This window comes from Phaenicophaeus curvirostris, chromosome 13 (genome assembly GCF_032191515.1).
Source record: "Phaenicophaeus curvirostris isolate KB17595 chromosome 13, BPBGC_Pcur_1.0, whole genome shotgun sequence".
Classification (NCBI taxonomy): Eukaryota; Metazoa; Chordata; class Aves; order Cuculiformes; family Cuculidae; genus Phaenicophaeus; species Phaenicophaeus curvirostris.
In genome coordinates, this window is record NC_091404.1 from 6,735,816 (window position 1) to 6,752,033 (window position 16,218).

The following is a 16,218-nucleotide window of genomic DNA, read 5'->3' on the forward strand; positions in this document are numbered from 1 at the left end:
GGTTGCTTTCAATTCTAAAATAGCAGGATACAGGATTTACTGAGATTAATTATTATATGAAAGTGCCTTAGCAGATTATTTCAGAGCTCTGGACTGTTGACTCCAGTGATTTAATTTACTGAGGTCTCCAATTTTCTAATATGCTTAGAAATGCTTTTCTGGTATATGCAAACTATTATTACAGCATAAACCTTAATGCAACTGTAAGAATGCTGCCTTGATAAAAGATCAATGAAATTAAAAGGATTAAGCCTAGGCCAAATCCATGACAGCTTTGCTTACCCCAGCATAGAAAAGCTTATGTGGAGCACTAAACAACCTTGTTTCTCCAGTTGGGGTAAATTGTGACTGTCACAGAGAAAAAAGTGCTTTTTTCCACCAAGCGTTCCAAGAAGGGAAGGGGCATGCTTTCATCTTTCACCTTGAAGACACATCATGTCATAATTTAAAGAAAGCATGTGTTGTAAATGGATGGCATCAACAGTTCTTGCAGGGAATTTTTGCAGGTTCATCAGAGCTCTGCTCCAGCTGGTTTTGTGCAAATTTAACTGGACATCTGCTAAGAGAAAAAAGGAGAGCGAAGGTAAGTATAGAAATGGGACAAAGCTGTGTTAGACACTGAGGTAAATTAGCTGGAAGAGTTTCAGGTTAACAGCTTCACAGTTCACCAAATTTTACTTCTTTGCAAAGTATTTATTATTGTTCTTTTAAAAACTAATTTCTTGCCTCAGTTCTCTGTAGCTGTGTTTCTTGCTGTACTGAGAGGCTTTGGAGACTCTTGTGCGAAGTAGAGAAAATGAGGTTTTATTGTCTCTTCAAAGCAGCATTACACCGTGTTTGTATCGTTGGCTTTTACGGGAGGATTTGAGCTCACTGGCACAGACTGAGCTACTTGAAAGCTGCGCAGCAATGTTAGCACAGGGCAAGATGTGGGCAGTTACAGCATCCCTCTCAGGTGCTCAAGGTCAGCGGCAGCTCAGGTAGCAGGGCTTTGGGTACCCACCACGCACACCTTTCACTCCATCTCCTTCACAGCCTGGTCCAATGGCTGTGAGCAACTTGCCAGCTGATCTGCCTCTAGTTGCCACAAAACCTTTTCTCTGGGTATCCGGATCATTAGTGCTTCAGCTCATCTTGAAGAGGGCCTTTTCTCTGGTCTCATTTAACAACTGCAGTAACAGACTCCTATAAACATGTTAGCCTTGTTTTATGAAAGGTGTTTTTTAGGTAGTAGGAATTATTCAGCTATTTTCTCTCTTGATTTGAAGTGCAAGACTAATTCTTATACTGCATCTATTTCTTTCACACATGTTTCTAAATGAGATTTATACCTCATGAAATAAGTTTGTATCTGTGCTGCAATTCAGTGTCAATTTGATTTATTTGTTCTTTACCCTGCTCCCCAAAAAATCCTGTGGCAAATTAAGTGAATGTTATATCTTATTCTTTTTTTTTCCCTTTTCTTCTTTGTTTTTTTTTTGTTGTCATACTACTGAACTACACTGCTGGAGGGTGTGTGTCTATGTCTGATATTCTCCATTTCAGCAGAGTGTTGTATCTTAAATTATTTCATATGTTACAGCGTTTGACAGGCAACTGGGTTAATGACATGATAAAAGCACAATGCTTTAATTTCAGTGAATACTATACCATGCTTATGCTGTTTTGTTCTTTTTAAAATAATAATGCTTTGTGGGTTTCTTTGCCTTTTCTTTGTTGTTTCAGACATGCCAGAGAGCCCACACAACCAGTTCACCTTCAGACCCCTACCACCACCACCTCCACCACCGCACGCGTGCACCTGTGCCAGAAAACCACCTCCAACAGCTGATTCTCTGCAGAGGAGATCGATGACCACCCGCAGCCAGCCCAGTCCTGCTGCCCCAACTCCCCCCACCAGTACGCAAGATTCGGTGCATCTCCATAACAGCTGGGTCTTGAATAGCAACATACCACTAGAAACCAGGTAGAGACCAACCTGTTCTGCACAGCATCTCTCAAATGTTAAAAAGAAAGAAAAAGATGGGGAGGAGGCCTGATGTTGACATGAGAAGGTGATGGGCAATGACAAGTTTGTCATTCAGGACATGCCAGTGCATTTTGTTTTGAGGACATGTCCTGTAGCCACGTGAGGCCATTTTTACTTGGTTTATCTTGATTCTTAATGCTTGTAAAAGCATGTTTTGCAAATGTTTGGAAGATGTTGATTTCCTTAAGGTGTGTGGATTTCATAGGTATTTTAGGATTGTGTGCAGTCAGGATTTGTGCTTGCGTACTTGGCTTTCACATTCTCCCAGGGCCATTTTGTAATCAGCAAATGGAAGTTTTATTTAACGAGAATACTCTGGCACTTCTGGAGTCAGCCAGTGTTCAGGCTGTAGCTTTCCTGTGGACAAGAAAAACTAGGAAATAGTACGAAAAATAATATTTTCCTCAATGCATATTCAAGCACTTCAATACATATATATACAAAGAATGTAGTTCGTTAGCCATTTGTTAATGGAGAAATGATACAGATGCAAGACAGGTATCGAGCTGACTTGATGCTTAAAACAAGGCCTTGATTTTCTGTACCTTATTCCTCTTCATTGTGAAGAGACCACCAAGAAGTTTTTACTAGGGTTTCCTTTGGGTTTTGGCATTTTAGAGCATGACTGTGAAAGTTGTGCTTGGTGAAACAGATGTCTGAAATCCGATTACGCTGATCCAGAGACTATAAGGTGTTATGCATGGAAGTGTTTTCTTTTCAATACACACATGTACAAGGGCCAATTATCACAATTAATCACTGCAACCTAAATTTTGTTCTTTGATAAGAGATTTTATCATCTATTTTATGACATAACTTAAATGTTTAAAGATAGACACTAAATTTATCTGCTGCTAATCAGAAGTGTCTTAAGTTTTTCTTCTCTGAAAGGCTTTAAAGTTGGGATTAGAGAATAAGCTGATTCATTCTGAACTAAAACTTTCCTTATTTGTCTTAAGGACAAATCAAAAAAGGAATCAAGGAGGATGGAAACTTTTCTCAGGCAGCGAACATAAACAAAATTTTAATTTAGCTCATCCTTCTAGAGCTAGAAACTTCTGTTTACACAAACTGTATAAAGATAAATATGTCATCTCCTGTGTAACAGTCTTATAGATATATACCTCTGCTGTATACAAGGCTGATTGCTAGACATTCTGTTCTGGTTAAGTATTTTTCAGTTCTCTTTGATTAACAGTTAGGTAGATCTTATTTAGCCTTTTTGCATCGCTCTTCACTATATTCTTATCAAACCTCACTGGGGAAAATACTTTGCCATTTTAAGTACTTTTTGAGTTCAGTTTAATCTTTCTGGTTTCTTATTATTTTTGCAAATTGAAAATTTCTCCTGAAGGACAAATACATAGAAATATAGTTACATCTGTAATCATGAAATTGGGTACTGACAAAGGGCTTCAGAAAGGAATTCAGACTGGAAAGCATACTGTGGGCTATGCTATAGCAATTCACAAAATCTGGAAATTTTCCACGTTTTCCTACCCTTCAGCAGATTTCATGCACCCTCTGTTAGCTAGCTACAGCCTCTCATGAAGCTGGCTGAAAGGCTAAGTAATCTGAAAGTAGAATCTGTGAGACTGTTTGCCAAGATGTATCTGCAGATGTATGTGCAGAGAAGTGATAAAGCAGGGGAACGTTTTAATAAAAAACATTTGTGATCACCGCTTCTCAGAAGTCAATCGTACAGAACACAGCCTTAGTGAAAAACAAGAACTTGCAGCTTGTTTTTACTTATTTTAACAGGGAATGATTCAGCTAGAATTGAACATACTTTGGTCTAATATCTGGATCCTCTTACTTTCCTTTTCCATTAATATTCAGCTGCCCATTAAAAATAATCCTACAAAATAAAAGGTAACATGTCAATGGCAGCTGTGTTTCTGTGCTAAATCTTTAATAGTACCAGATCTGGCTAATATGTACATACCTAATATGTTTAAGCAGATATTTTGGTTTTTAATTTGGAACATTCACAATCAAAAAGCAGATTTAGACAGTAATGTATTCCCTACTGTAATAAGTAGGCAAAAACCAGAATGCACATGTTCAGCTTTTCTCCCAGCTGTGTCTCCTGTTAATCCATAAACAGCACGTGTGTTTGCATGGTTTATCTACAGCCATATAATATTCAAGAATTTTCAGACAGGGAAAGATTTCCTCGAACTGATCATGTGAATCTGTAAATCCTGTTCACTTTGATCAGTCAGAAATGAAACAAGTCTGTGAGTCTGCTCACGTGTCATATTTGTTTAAAAGAAAGTTCTGTAGTTCTGAAAGTGTTTGTGGTGCTCTGATTAAATGTGTATTCTTATGTAATTAGAATCTGAAACCCTAGATTAAACCACAAAGGGCTGCAGTAAAGACGTCTGCTGAGGCATGTGTCCTGCAAGTTTTTTTATGGAGTAAACCTTTGTTATATTTTTATTGAAATGGGCAAATCAGAAATTCTGTTTTGTACTTCGTCTAGAGATGTTCTATAGAATCATAGAATGGTTTGGGTTGGAAGGGACCTTAAAAGCCCATCCAGTCCCACCACCTGCCATGGGCAGGGACACCTCCCACTGGATCAGGCTGCCCAAGCCCCATCCAGCCTGGCCTTGAACACCTCCAGGGATGGGGCAGCCACAGCTTCCCTGGGCAACCTGGGCCAGTGCCTCAACACCCTCAGAGTGAAGAAATTCCTCCTTATGTCTAGTGAAAATCTGCCCCTCTCCAGTTTATGCCCATTGCCCCATGTCCTATCACCACAAGCCTTTGTAAACAGTCCCTCTTCAGCTTTCTTGTAGCCCCTTCAGATACTGGGACTATGCATGGACTAATCTGCAAAATAGTTTTCTCAGGAACCACCTTACTCACCCAGCTGTTAAATGAGGAGATTGACTTGGAAAGACCAAATTACTTGTTCAAGTTCACATAAGTTTTTGGCAAAGCCAAGAATAGAGTCTAAGTGTATGTCGTTGCCACGGCCAGCTCTCTGTTTCTGGCAATTATTCCGATCATAAAGCAGCCCAAGTGAACATAAGAATTAGGAACACTTTTAAAACTTCAGAGGATGTGTCATAGAATAATTGTTGATAAAGAAATTGGAGAAGAGCTGCACCTGTAGGAGATGTAACAGCTCAAGCTGCCAGCTGACCACACTGCAGCCCCCGGTGCAGTAGTTGCGCCTGCAGATGAAAACACAGGCTCTATCTGTATGCATGCACACGCAGTTTCGAAAAAAACAGGTTCATTATTAAAATGACTTATGAACATGCAGTAATTTCATTGTCACACAGAAAAATAATTTGTAAGTGTTGACACAAAAAGACTTCAAGGGCATAAAAACACAGGAAACATTGATTTGCTTTTTTAGGATAATGTTATTGGGCTTTTACATAAATTGATTTTTTCTTCTACCCCAGAATAAAGTACTTGCAACCTATTGCCTATTCCCTTCCTTTCCACTAAAATAATTGGGTTTTTTCAGGTTTCATAGATATTTTGCTCTAATATTTCAAATCTTATGATTTTTGCGGTGAAATACATTGTCATTATGTCTTACAGCCCCATCTGAACATAGCTTGCTACTTTTTATGGAGTATTAAACCCTGACAATTCAAAGGAGTTTTTTTCATTTTTTCTGTCTTGTTAGTTGATTCAGTACTTGTTTCCATATCTTGCCTTTTTTTTGTGGGCTTGGGGTTTGGTTTTTTTTGTGTATTTGCTATTTATTTTCTCACTTCAGTCAAATTCCCAAATAAAAGAAAAAAACTAGATGTTAAGTGGGGATTTGTACATGTTTACTTCTGATCTTCCCTGTAGCCTGTTACGGGTCTCTCATGGATAAACCATTGGACATGGTTATTTTGAGTAAAGTTTTGCAGTTTGATTGCCCAAGCATTACAGCTCTGAAGTTTTCTGTCTAAATACCAATACTTACCTAATATTTGTTTCAGCATGGGGATTTTTCAGTCTTGTTTTGTGCTTCACCATTTTACATATTTGCTGTTCCTTCTTTTTTTAAATCAAATCTCTTTCTAGTTCCCCTCACCGATTTAGCAGTGTTGGCGGGAAGGTTAATGCTGTGCTGAATGGACTGAAATCTCCCTTCACTGCACTGGCAATGAGCCAAGTACTGTGGAAAAAAGACAGCTTAATTTAAGCAATCTTATCACCATGGTAATAGCTCCACTAAGGGGACAGTGAGGTACCCGACCATGAACCTGAGATTCAATTATCATTAATTTAGATAAAACTTTGAAGTACTAGAATAATAAGAGAAGTATTTGGGGTTCAAGGCAGGTATGATTTTTAGTTGCTATTCAGCAGTATTTCAGGGCCCTAACATTTGATCATGGCTCTAAACACTTAAAAACTTTAAGAGCTTTGGAGTTCAACAAGTTTAATCACCTCATCATATAGATGGAATTGTTCTTTTCTGCATTATATCGTTATTTAAGGTGCATATTTAAGACTATCTGGATTTCTCTTTTACTGAATATATCATGTTTATAATTCTGTTTAGTGTGCAGGGTCTTGACAACTATCATTTATGAAGGGATTTATTCTGTACTGTGATTTTCCCTTGTTCTTTTTTAATCAAGCTCATAAATACTCATGCTCTTCAAAAAGTACATTGATAGCTTTTCAAATCACAGGAGCGTGTATGTACTTAGTTTCAGTTTAAGCTGGAGTAGTGCTAAAGCAGAAATAATTAGAGAAGAATGTGTATATAAATACGCACTCGCACGATTCAGTGTGAGCTCTTGGAAGGTTTATTCTTTTTCTTTGGTCTCTTTATTTGAGCATCTTGTGAATCCTCTCCAAGTGCAAAGATACAGAAAGCACTTTTGTGCCTTCCTTTTTTCCAGTTCAAGGTTTCTGTATCAAACAGAAGGACTTTTACAGCTCCCAAGGCACAGAGGTGTTGATGATCATAAACCACCAAGCAGGGAGACAATTACTATCCGAGTAATGCAACTCATTAGGAACTTGTTTGCAAACTGAGCCTAGTCCTGAGTTAAATGTCTGGACTTGTGGTTATTCCAAGCAGAAATGCAGGGAAGGGCTTTGTTTATGATCGTTCTTTCGAATTATGTTGGCCAGTATTTGCTATTATGACATTTCACTTAAGTTTTGTCATTTTCTACCTAATTAAACAATAAATCTAACCTATAGAGAGGCTGACTAAACTAAAACCAGACATATGGCAAGGGTTTTAAATTTGGTCCAAGTCTCATGTGTTTTCACTGCTCAAAAGATCCTGAAAACATTTGACTTCTGAATTGTAGAAGATAAATTGAAAACTGCAAGTGGGACCATGAACTTAAAAGAAAAGCTGTAAATATGAACCTAAATTTAATAACATGAGAATGAAAGCATCTTTTATGGAAATAAAAATATAAACATTTGTCAGCTACAATGAAGTACAATTTTCATGTTAGCAGCAATTGCACCTGACAGTCCTTTTGGATAGTCTGAAATCCAGTCAGTAAAGACAATAAGACTACTTAAATTGTTCATACACTCTACTGTATTTTTTCTTTGGGAAAAGCTCTCATATGGCCTTCCCTCGAACAGTGTCATAGTATGTATATGTTTAAGGGTTGGGGTTTTTTTGCAGGCTTGATGTAATAACTTGAACAATCACACTGCAGATACTCTTCGCTCGTTATTTTGAAAAAAAAAGGAATAGTATATAAAGTTATAAATAAAAGTATAGATATGTTGTTATTTTATGGCCACTGATAAGCCAGCAGCCTGGTAGCTTTCTATGAAACACAGCATTTTCGTTTACAAAACCAAAAATAGACTGAATATAAATTTTGAGAAAGAAAGATAATTACAGGTTAATAGAAACAGTCTACGCTGATTTGGGAAGCAGAGACTATCTGTAGCAGAAAGGGTTGGAGATGTGCAAAAGATCCTGTAATTTTCAAGAAAAACACATATGTAGGTGTAATTTTATTGCCCGGAACTGTGTATCCATCCCCTTGATGGCTACTTCTGGGAAATCTAGGACTTACATATGTAATGTGATACACCTCTTGTCAAGTAAAATTTGTGTTATTTGTCACAGTAAATGTATAGCTTGGCTTTAGCCAATATGCACGTGAGTGCAGCTGTTTGGATGTAGAGTCCAGTGCTCGGAAGAAAAGGCAATTAGCATATCCATGTATACCTACAGGAAGAAATTCATGGCAGAGAACTGTGCAGCAACCTCTACTTCAGTTATCTTTCTTTTGACCACAGAATATAAGAAGCAAAATCACAATATTGGTATTTTTATCCTTCCCGATTCATGATTTCAAAGTACTCTGTGAATATTACATACTGTTCTTTATATAAGCGTTGTAAATATTAGTGTCATAGTAGAACTGTTGTTCTCATTTTCCTGATCAAAATTTTAAAAGTTAAAATTTATTGGGGAAAAATATGAGCAAATCATGAGCTCCCTTATTCCTTCTTTACCCCACAAATCTGTGTGCATTGATCAGTTTTATTCAGCTGTTGTTTGAATTGTAGTGCTAAAGTCCTAAGCCACAGAACAGCACTTTCGAAAACTACTGGATTGATGTAGCACTGTCGCCATTTATCATCATAATAAAGCCCATACTGATCTATGCATGAGTAATTTAAGTCCCCAGTGTGGCAGCTTTTGTTTTATCCTTTTTTCATTAAATAGCCAATGAAACCAGAATACAATTGTATTTTGGACATCTGTTCCATTTTAGAAACTGTTCTTGATTGATTTTGGCACTGTCCTATATTTATATAATTATTGTCCCAGATTTCTGCCAGGGAGTTGGAAGTTTAGTCACCTGGTTAACAGGCTTAGCTTGCCTACAGCAAAAACAGACAAGTGAGTCAGTTTCATGTCACTTGTTGTTCTGTACTGAAACAAAAAGTAAAGGATACAGAGTATTTTTATGTCCCTTCACATCCAGGGTCACAGGGCTAAGTTCTTGAACACTATGTTATGTAAATATGAGTGAAGAAAGGGAAGCAATTCTATGTGAATGATTCAAAAGGCAAGTCCAGCTCAAAGAGGAAATTTTAACAAAGCATTTCTATTCCCAAAGACAAATCTCTCGGGTGTTTCAAATGTATTTCAATTATACATGTAAAAATAGAATTATAAAAGAAATTAGATAAACAGTTTTCACGGCCATTTCCCTCTTCTTTTACCCATGAGCACTGTTGTTCCTACAGTTCTTGTACACAAAAGGATAAAACAAAGCAGATAAAATCATAGATCAGATTCTGTCCATAATCATAAGTCATGTCTTATGTTCACATACAGTTTTCCAGGGTTGTTTTTCAAGATGAAGGGTATAGTGTATATATCTTTGGTGTCAAGTAAGTGTCTTGGTTTTATACTATATACTTACCTCAGAATAGCTGTCTTGTTTTTATACTATGTAATTTGCTGAGTACCATGTGCAAGATTTATAAACAGAGGTCCGTATTCTGATTATTATCTAAATTTAGAAGCTTCCCTTTTTTCCCCCTCCCACTTTTTCTTCTTCTTCCCACACTATCAGGAAAAACTAAATGGCTTTGAAGGGTCAGGTAACAGTGGACACGTGGCTGATATTTGCTGCAGTAGATGGACAACTGTATCAGTTCCAATTCCCTTTTGGCTAATGTCTACATATATATTTTCTGGTTGTGCCAAAAATCAGAATCTTTCTTATGTTTCAGCTATTAAGCTTCTTAAAAATTCCCTTTGCACTTCTGTTGACATCTAAAAGAAATATTTCAATTGCCTACTTAAACATTGGTTTGGATATTATAGAGTTTTATTGAAAAGAAACTGAAAAAATTAAATGACTGAACTGCAGTCTAATTAGTTTTCCTGTCACATAGCTGTGCAGGAATTTGTAAGAATTCAGGTAACTATTTCTTGAGTGTGAAACATATACATGTACGAATGTGTTCCTACTTGGTTTACCCAGGAGAAATGCAGACTCATTTTTTGGCCAAGGTATTGCAAGATTTCTATTTCTACTAACTCACCTGATGGTTCACTTTCAAATCTGCTTTTGTGCCTCATTTTTTTCTCTTACAAATCTGTAGTTTTTAACGGAAATGGAAGGCAAAACTGTTATAGGTCCAAATGCAGGTAGACTCCTAGGCCTGCGGACACTAGGCACAGGGTAAATGCATAGAACTTAGAGAAGTGATATCAAGCCCTTGACAAAGTTGAGGGACATTACTACAGTACTGGGATATTAAAATATTTTCTTAGGATTTAATTAAGGAAGTCTGTGTGGGGTTAGTCTAGTTTCTATAATAGTATTATGTTACTGCTACATGAATTCAGTTGGGATGTTGTTTCATGTGTACCTTTTATAAGACTTAAATTATCAGTCCAGGTAAGAAGAAGAGCATGACTAAACTTCCTAATAAAGAAGGGTGTAAAGAAGGAAACAAATTCCTGTTCTCTAACCTTCTCCTAGCTGAGAATTCATCATTTTTGTATCAACGCTCTTGGAGTTACATGCCTTTCCTCTTAAGGCTGAACAAGAGCACTTAGATGAGTCACATGAAACTGAAAGCAAGATATTTTGTGATCAGCAGACCTAAAAGGTCTAATTTCATGCCTTCTGTCACTTGAACTGTCCAATAACCCCCTCCTTTCAGTACTTATCGCTTTACTGGGCATGTCAGTGTGGCAGGTTTAGACCTAGCTGTTGATCAGGCAATATGTGCTCTGCTCCATTAGCCACCATATGTGATGCTGGGTGGCTGGCTAGAGGAGCTTAGGGACGACAAAAAACTGATTTTAGAAACAGGAGCTTACTGGGACTTCTGCTTTCGATGGGTTTTTCAGGGAGGTTAGGGTTTGGTTACAGAGCCTTTAATATTTTTTTATATATTGGAATTAGCACTGCGATACTATTAAGTGACTTATTTCCCAAAGAAATGCTGTAGTTATGTCCTGTATTTCTCTTCTTAAGAGAATATTGTCGTATTCTTTATGGATGTTTTTGATGCTTTTGTGAACATTTAGAACTTCCCCACTTGAAACAAGTAGTTATATCAATTATTCTTATAAATTTTCTGATTTCTCTTGTGTTCTCAGTTTACAAAAAAAAAAAAAAAAAAACCTAAGCTTCTCTCTTACAATGAATATTAAAGCACACACCAGGCTGCAGTCACATCTAAACTTTTGAACTGCAATTTTTATTATTTTGTTCTTGAGAGAGAGCACCTGATTTTATAGAATTGATAGCAACAGTTTAGTGTGTTCTAATGTCCCTTGGGAACAGTTGTATGCTCTGACAGATGAGGGAGTCGTCTGAGTTTAGGAGAACATAGTCACAGTCTAGCTTTGGAAATTTGTCTTTGTGCCACCAGTGTTTTTCAAATTCTATAGAAATGTCTTTGGATACTCAATATACTCTCCCAGAAATGGAAGGCATAAATAATTTTGATTTTTAATGTTTTCTCAATGTTATTTCACTGGTAGCTCAGTTTCAGTGTAACATTGCCTCTGAATATCAGTTGGATTACAAGTCAGAGCTACGTAAATTCTCCTGTGTGTGAACAGAGACATCTGTCTAAAATGGTGTGAGCTGAATCCAGCTTCTGTGCACTCTTCTGCTAATAAAGAAATCCCTCTGCACACTAGCGTTTCACTACCAGGGTAGCCACATTTATAAATCCCTGTGTAAAAGAGAATGAAATTATTCCTGGCTATTGATTGCAAGGCTATTAAAGCCTTAATAATAACTTTGAGTTCAGCATTTCCTTCCTTTTACCTCTGATATCTTTGAGCTGTGCACCATAAAGGACAATCAATACTGCCAATATCAGACCAGTTTGCTGTAATTCCAAAAAAAATTTAAATGAAAAATTATCAAATAATTAGCATCTCGTCATTATGATTTGAAAATGTGAGGCAATTCAAGAACTATTGAGTGGTTAATATATATTTTTTTAATTTATGTGTGTGTGTGTTTGTGTTTATGTGTATGCTTATATATAATAACACATTTCTTGTTTTATATGGTGATTGTACTTATACTCCCTTGAATATGAGTAGGAATTCTGCTGTGTCGCGCTTTCCTACCAAAACTCTAAATGACTATGTATCTCGTTAAATGGCCCTTTAAAACATAAAACTGCCCTGGAATACCTTCTTATTTTTTATAATCTGGCATTTTGTAGAACCATAACCTTTCTCTTAAAATCTCATAATGGAAATGCATAATATCACACTCATTACACCATTTTAGCAATTACTTTTTCAGGAACGTATATTTACAATATTCTTAAAGTCAAATGTCACGGTACAGTCATGTTTCATACCCTTAAGTGTTTGATCCCATGTGCATCCTACTGTGAATCCATCAAAGAAATTCTACCATGGATTGGTTGATCCATATACATATTTAAAAACTTGTGTTTTGCCTTGCTGAAGGTGTAAAGTCTACTTGTCATCAGAAAGATTCTGGGCCATGTCAACACTGGCCAGTTAAATTCAGCTGTGAAGTGTGTCTGTGGCTTTTGGCTAGCAGGCATCGTGGTTCCGCATGGTTCTAAATGCAAGATTCCCCTCCAATTTTGGCAGAAGCAATTGAGGGCAACTTGCACTGCTAGTGCAAGTGACATGGTAATGCTTGCCTGAGATCCACAGAGCACTTGCACAGTGCTCAGGTGATGGAAGAACAGAGAAATCAATTGTATAGAGACCAACGGCAAAAACAGTCATAGATGTTCTTACTCAGCTGGGAATTTGTATGAACAGGGCACAGTTCAGAGCACCTGAATTGCAAGTAGGTAATTGCTTCACATAGTTGTCTGGGTCCCAAAGCAAAGAGCTGGCAAGCTTGGCAGAGTTTACTGCTGTTGTGTAGGAAATGCCTCTCTACGTCATGGTACTCAGTAGAAAAGCTACAGAGATTCAGGCCAAAACAATACTAAGTCATCATGGTTTGAGACCAAGGAACACCAAGGTGCTTGTTAACTTCTTATTAACTTCTTTGGGTACATGCTATGGCATAAGATGTAGGTGTGCGCCTCTCAGAAAAGAGTGCACTCAAAAAGCTTGCTCACTTACATAAAACAAAGAAAGAAGGTCCAAAAAGAGTTGGCGTTTCCAAAACAATATGCTGTTGGTATGGCCAGCCTTGAATATGTCCTTTTGCCAAAATTTCTAAGCACACAGGATAGTTCCCAAGTTCTCTTGGAGAGCACTTAATAGTCCTGAAAACCATCCATCTTCCTCTAGACAACCACTCTATATTACTACACCAGAGCCCATTCTGCAAAGCACATTTCAGTACCACTTTTTTTTTTTGCTAATAAAGGTCTTCACTATTTTTTCTGGAAGGCAATCAGTCCTCCAAAATATGCTGAAATAGGCCTCCAAATGAATTCTTTTTTACTGTGTTTGAGAATCATGAGAGTAGGCAAAAGCATTTGAAGAAAAACTTCTCTCAAAATAGCTCAATTAAGAATACTAACTAAATTGTACTTACCTATACAATAACTACAGTCCTTCAAAATGGATTATCCTTGCAGATTTCCACTAGGTAGTCACCTGTCAGTCTTTTTTTCCCTCTTTTTTTTTTGTTTTTTTCCCCTCTTTTTTTCTTTTTTATATTTGTTTGTTATTTCCAATATTCTAAGCAGAACCCATAGTAAAAATAAATATTCAGAGTGGTACTGGCTTCTGCACTTTCCTGTACTCTTGGTGAGATAAACCCAGTTATGTGTTTGTGGATACTGCTGGCAACAGTTCCCATATCTCAGACACACCCATTTAACAAAGCACACAGGGGCTGCTTGTCTTGGAGAACCCCAAGTACAGCCCTTAGAAATAACCTTTTCTCAGCATTACTCTGAAGCACTGGGACGATTGTTTACAATTAGTTTATGTTATGTCGTTTCACTAAAAAATTGTTGAAAATCTTGCAGTGTGGTTGAGAAGCTTCCAGTTCAGAAGGCGTTCCAATACATTTTCCTGTCTTTGATATTTTCTGTGGATATGTACAGTATTTATCATACAGTGCTTTTACAGTTCCTTTCGCTTCTTAAATCACGGAGTGGTTTTTACAACGTGGTTCTTTGTCTTCTTTTTGTAGGCATTTCCTATTTAAACATGGATCTGGGTCTTCAGCTATCTTCAGCGCAGCCAGTCAGAACTATCCTTTAACATCCAATACTGTTTACTCTCCACCTCCTAGGCCTCTTCCTAGAAGTACCTTTTCTAGACCTACCTTCACTTTTAACAAACCTTACAGGTGTTGCAACTGGAAGTGCACTGCTTTGAGTGCTACTGCTATTACAGTTACCCTGGCGTTGTTGCTAGCCTATGTTATCGGTAAGCCTCTCTTGCTTTTCTATGCTGAATTATTCTTTACCTTTTCTGTTCTGATCTGTTGTCTTGCTTGCTTTTATACTAATACAAATCATGTTTTATTAATATTGTTTACCATTGAGTGGTTTGTAAATTCTAGTGAGCAAAACACTAGGTTGGCCAGAGGTTGAATATAACATGGAATTCTTATTAACTTTCTACTCTGTTAACCTTGATACTGCCTAATAGAGAAGGAAATAGTATTCAAGATTATGTGATTATACTAGCAGAGGACTCCTACTAATTTTAATTGCTGTCATGTGTTTCTCAAATTAAACGTTTGATTTTCATATTAAGTCTTAAAACATGGTTGCTCTGAAAGAATTATTCAGAAAATATTGATAACTCTTAAGGGCTGTGAATGTTGTCTACCTGGACTTTAGTAAAGCCTTTAACACTGTTTCCCACAACATTCTACTGGAGAAACTGGCTGCTCATGACTTGGACAGGCATACTCTTGACTAGGTAAAATACTGACTGGGTGGCCGGGCCCAAAACATTGTGGTGAATGGAGTTAAATCCAGTTGGTGGCCAGTCACATGTGGTGTTTCCCAGGGCTCAGTGTTAGGGCTGGTTTTGTTTAATGTCTTTATCAATGATCTAGGTGGTGGGATTGAGTACACCCTCAGTAAGTTTGCAGATGACACCACATTGGGTGGCAGTGTTGATCTGCTTGAGGATAGGAAGGGTCTGCAGAGGGATCTGAAGGGGCTGGATCAACGCACCGAAGCTGATTGTATGGGGTTCAACAAGGCTGAGTGCTGGGTCCTGCACTTGCGTCACAACCCCACCATGCAGTGCTACAGGTTTTATTATTTAAGAAAAAGGTGGTTGGAAAGCTGACTGATGGAAAAGGACCTGGGGGTGTTGATTGTCAGCCAGCTGACCATGAGCCAGCAGTGTGCCCACACGACCAAGAATGCCAAGAGCATCCCAGCTTGTGTCAGTAATGGTGTGGCCAGCAGGAACAGGGGAGTTATTGTCCCTCTGTACTCGGCGCTGATGAGTCAAATCCTGTGTTCAGTTTTGGGCCCCTCATGGAGAGAAAGACATTGAGGGGCTGTAGCGCGTTCAGGGAAGGGCAACAGAGCTGATGAAGGGTCTGGAATGCAAGTCTTATTGGATAGTGGCTGAGGGAACTGATGGTGTATAGTCTGGAGAAAAGGGGGCTGAAGGGAGACAACTCTCTACAACTACCTGAAAGGAGACTGCAGTGAGGTCAGTGTTGGTCTCCTCCCCCAAGTAACAAGTGACTGGACAGGATGAAATGGCCTCAAGTTGCACCAGGGGAGATTTAAACTGGATATTAGGAAAAAATTCTTCTCCGAAAGGGTTGTCAAGCACTGGAACAGCCTGCCCAGGAAAGTGGTTGAGTCACCATCCCTCGAGGTACTTAAAAGACGTGGAGATGTGATATTTAGGGGTCTGGCTTAGTGGTAAACTTGGCAGTGTTAGGTTAAGGGTTGAAATCAATGATCTTAAGGGTCTTTTCCAACCTAAGCTATTCTATGCTTCTGTGATTCTTGATTGTATGTTGCCTTGCTACCTTTATTTCATTTCTTCAGTCTGATTGCAGTTTAAATCTTTCACTTTTTCCTCTAAATTCTTGTATCGTTAGCTAGAATGACAGGAAGCTCTAAAAATATGTAGTGTTACACGCAGTGTTTTCTAAGATGTATTTTGCTGTCCCTTTATTGAATTTATGTTTCAAAAAGATGTTACATAGATTGAAGTGCAGTCACTTAATTTCAAACTCCTCTTTGTAAATGCCTAACTTTGCAATTCTGTCATTACAATAGATTGGCAGAATTTATCACAA

The 16,218-nt window shown here is 37.8% G+C and overlaps 1 protein-coding gene across 5 annotated transcripts in view; it reads left to right on the forward strand.

The window, feature by feature from the left end:
- Nucleotides 1-16,218, forward strand: part of TENM1 (teneurin transmembrane protein 1) — a 662,362-nt gene that overhangs the window by 503,940 nt on the left and 142,204 nt on the right. For all 5 annotated transcript variants that reach the window (XM_069868106.1, XM_069868109.1, XM_069868108.1 and 2 more), the window contains 2 exons: nt 1,726-1,966; nt 14,125-14,363. In XM_069868106.1, coding sequence (XP_069724207.1) covers nt 1,726-1,966; nt 14,125-14,363 — 480 coding nt within the window. The remainder of the gene's footprint in view (nt 1-1,725; nt 1,967-14,124; nt 14,364-16,218) is intronic.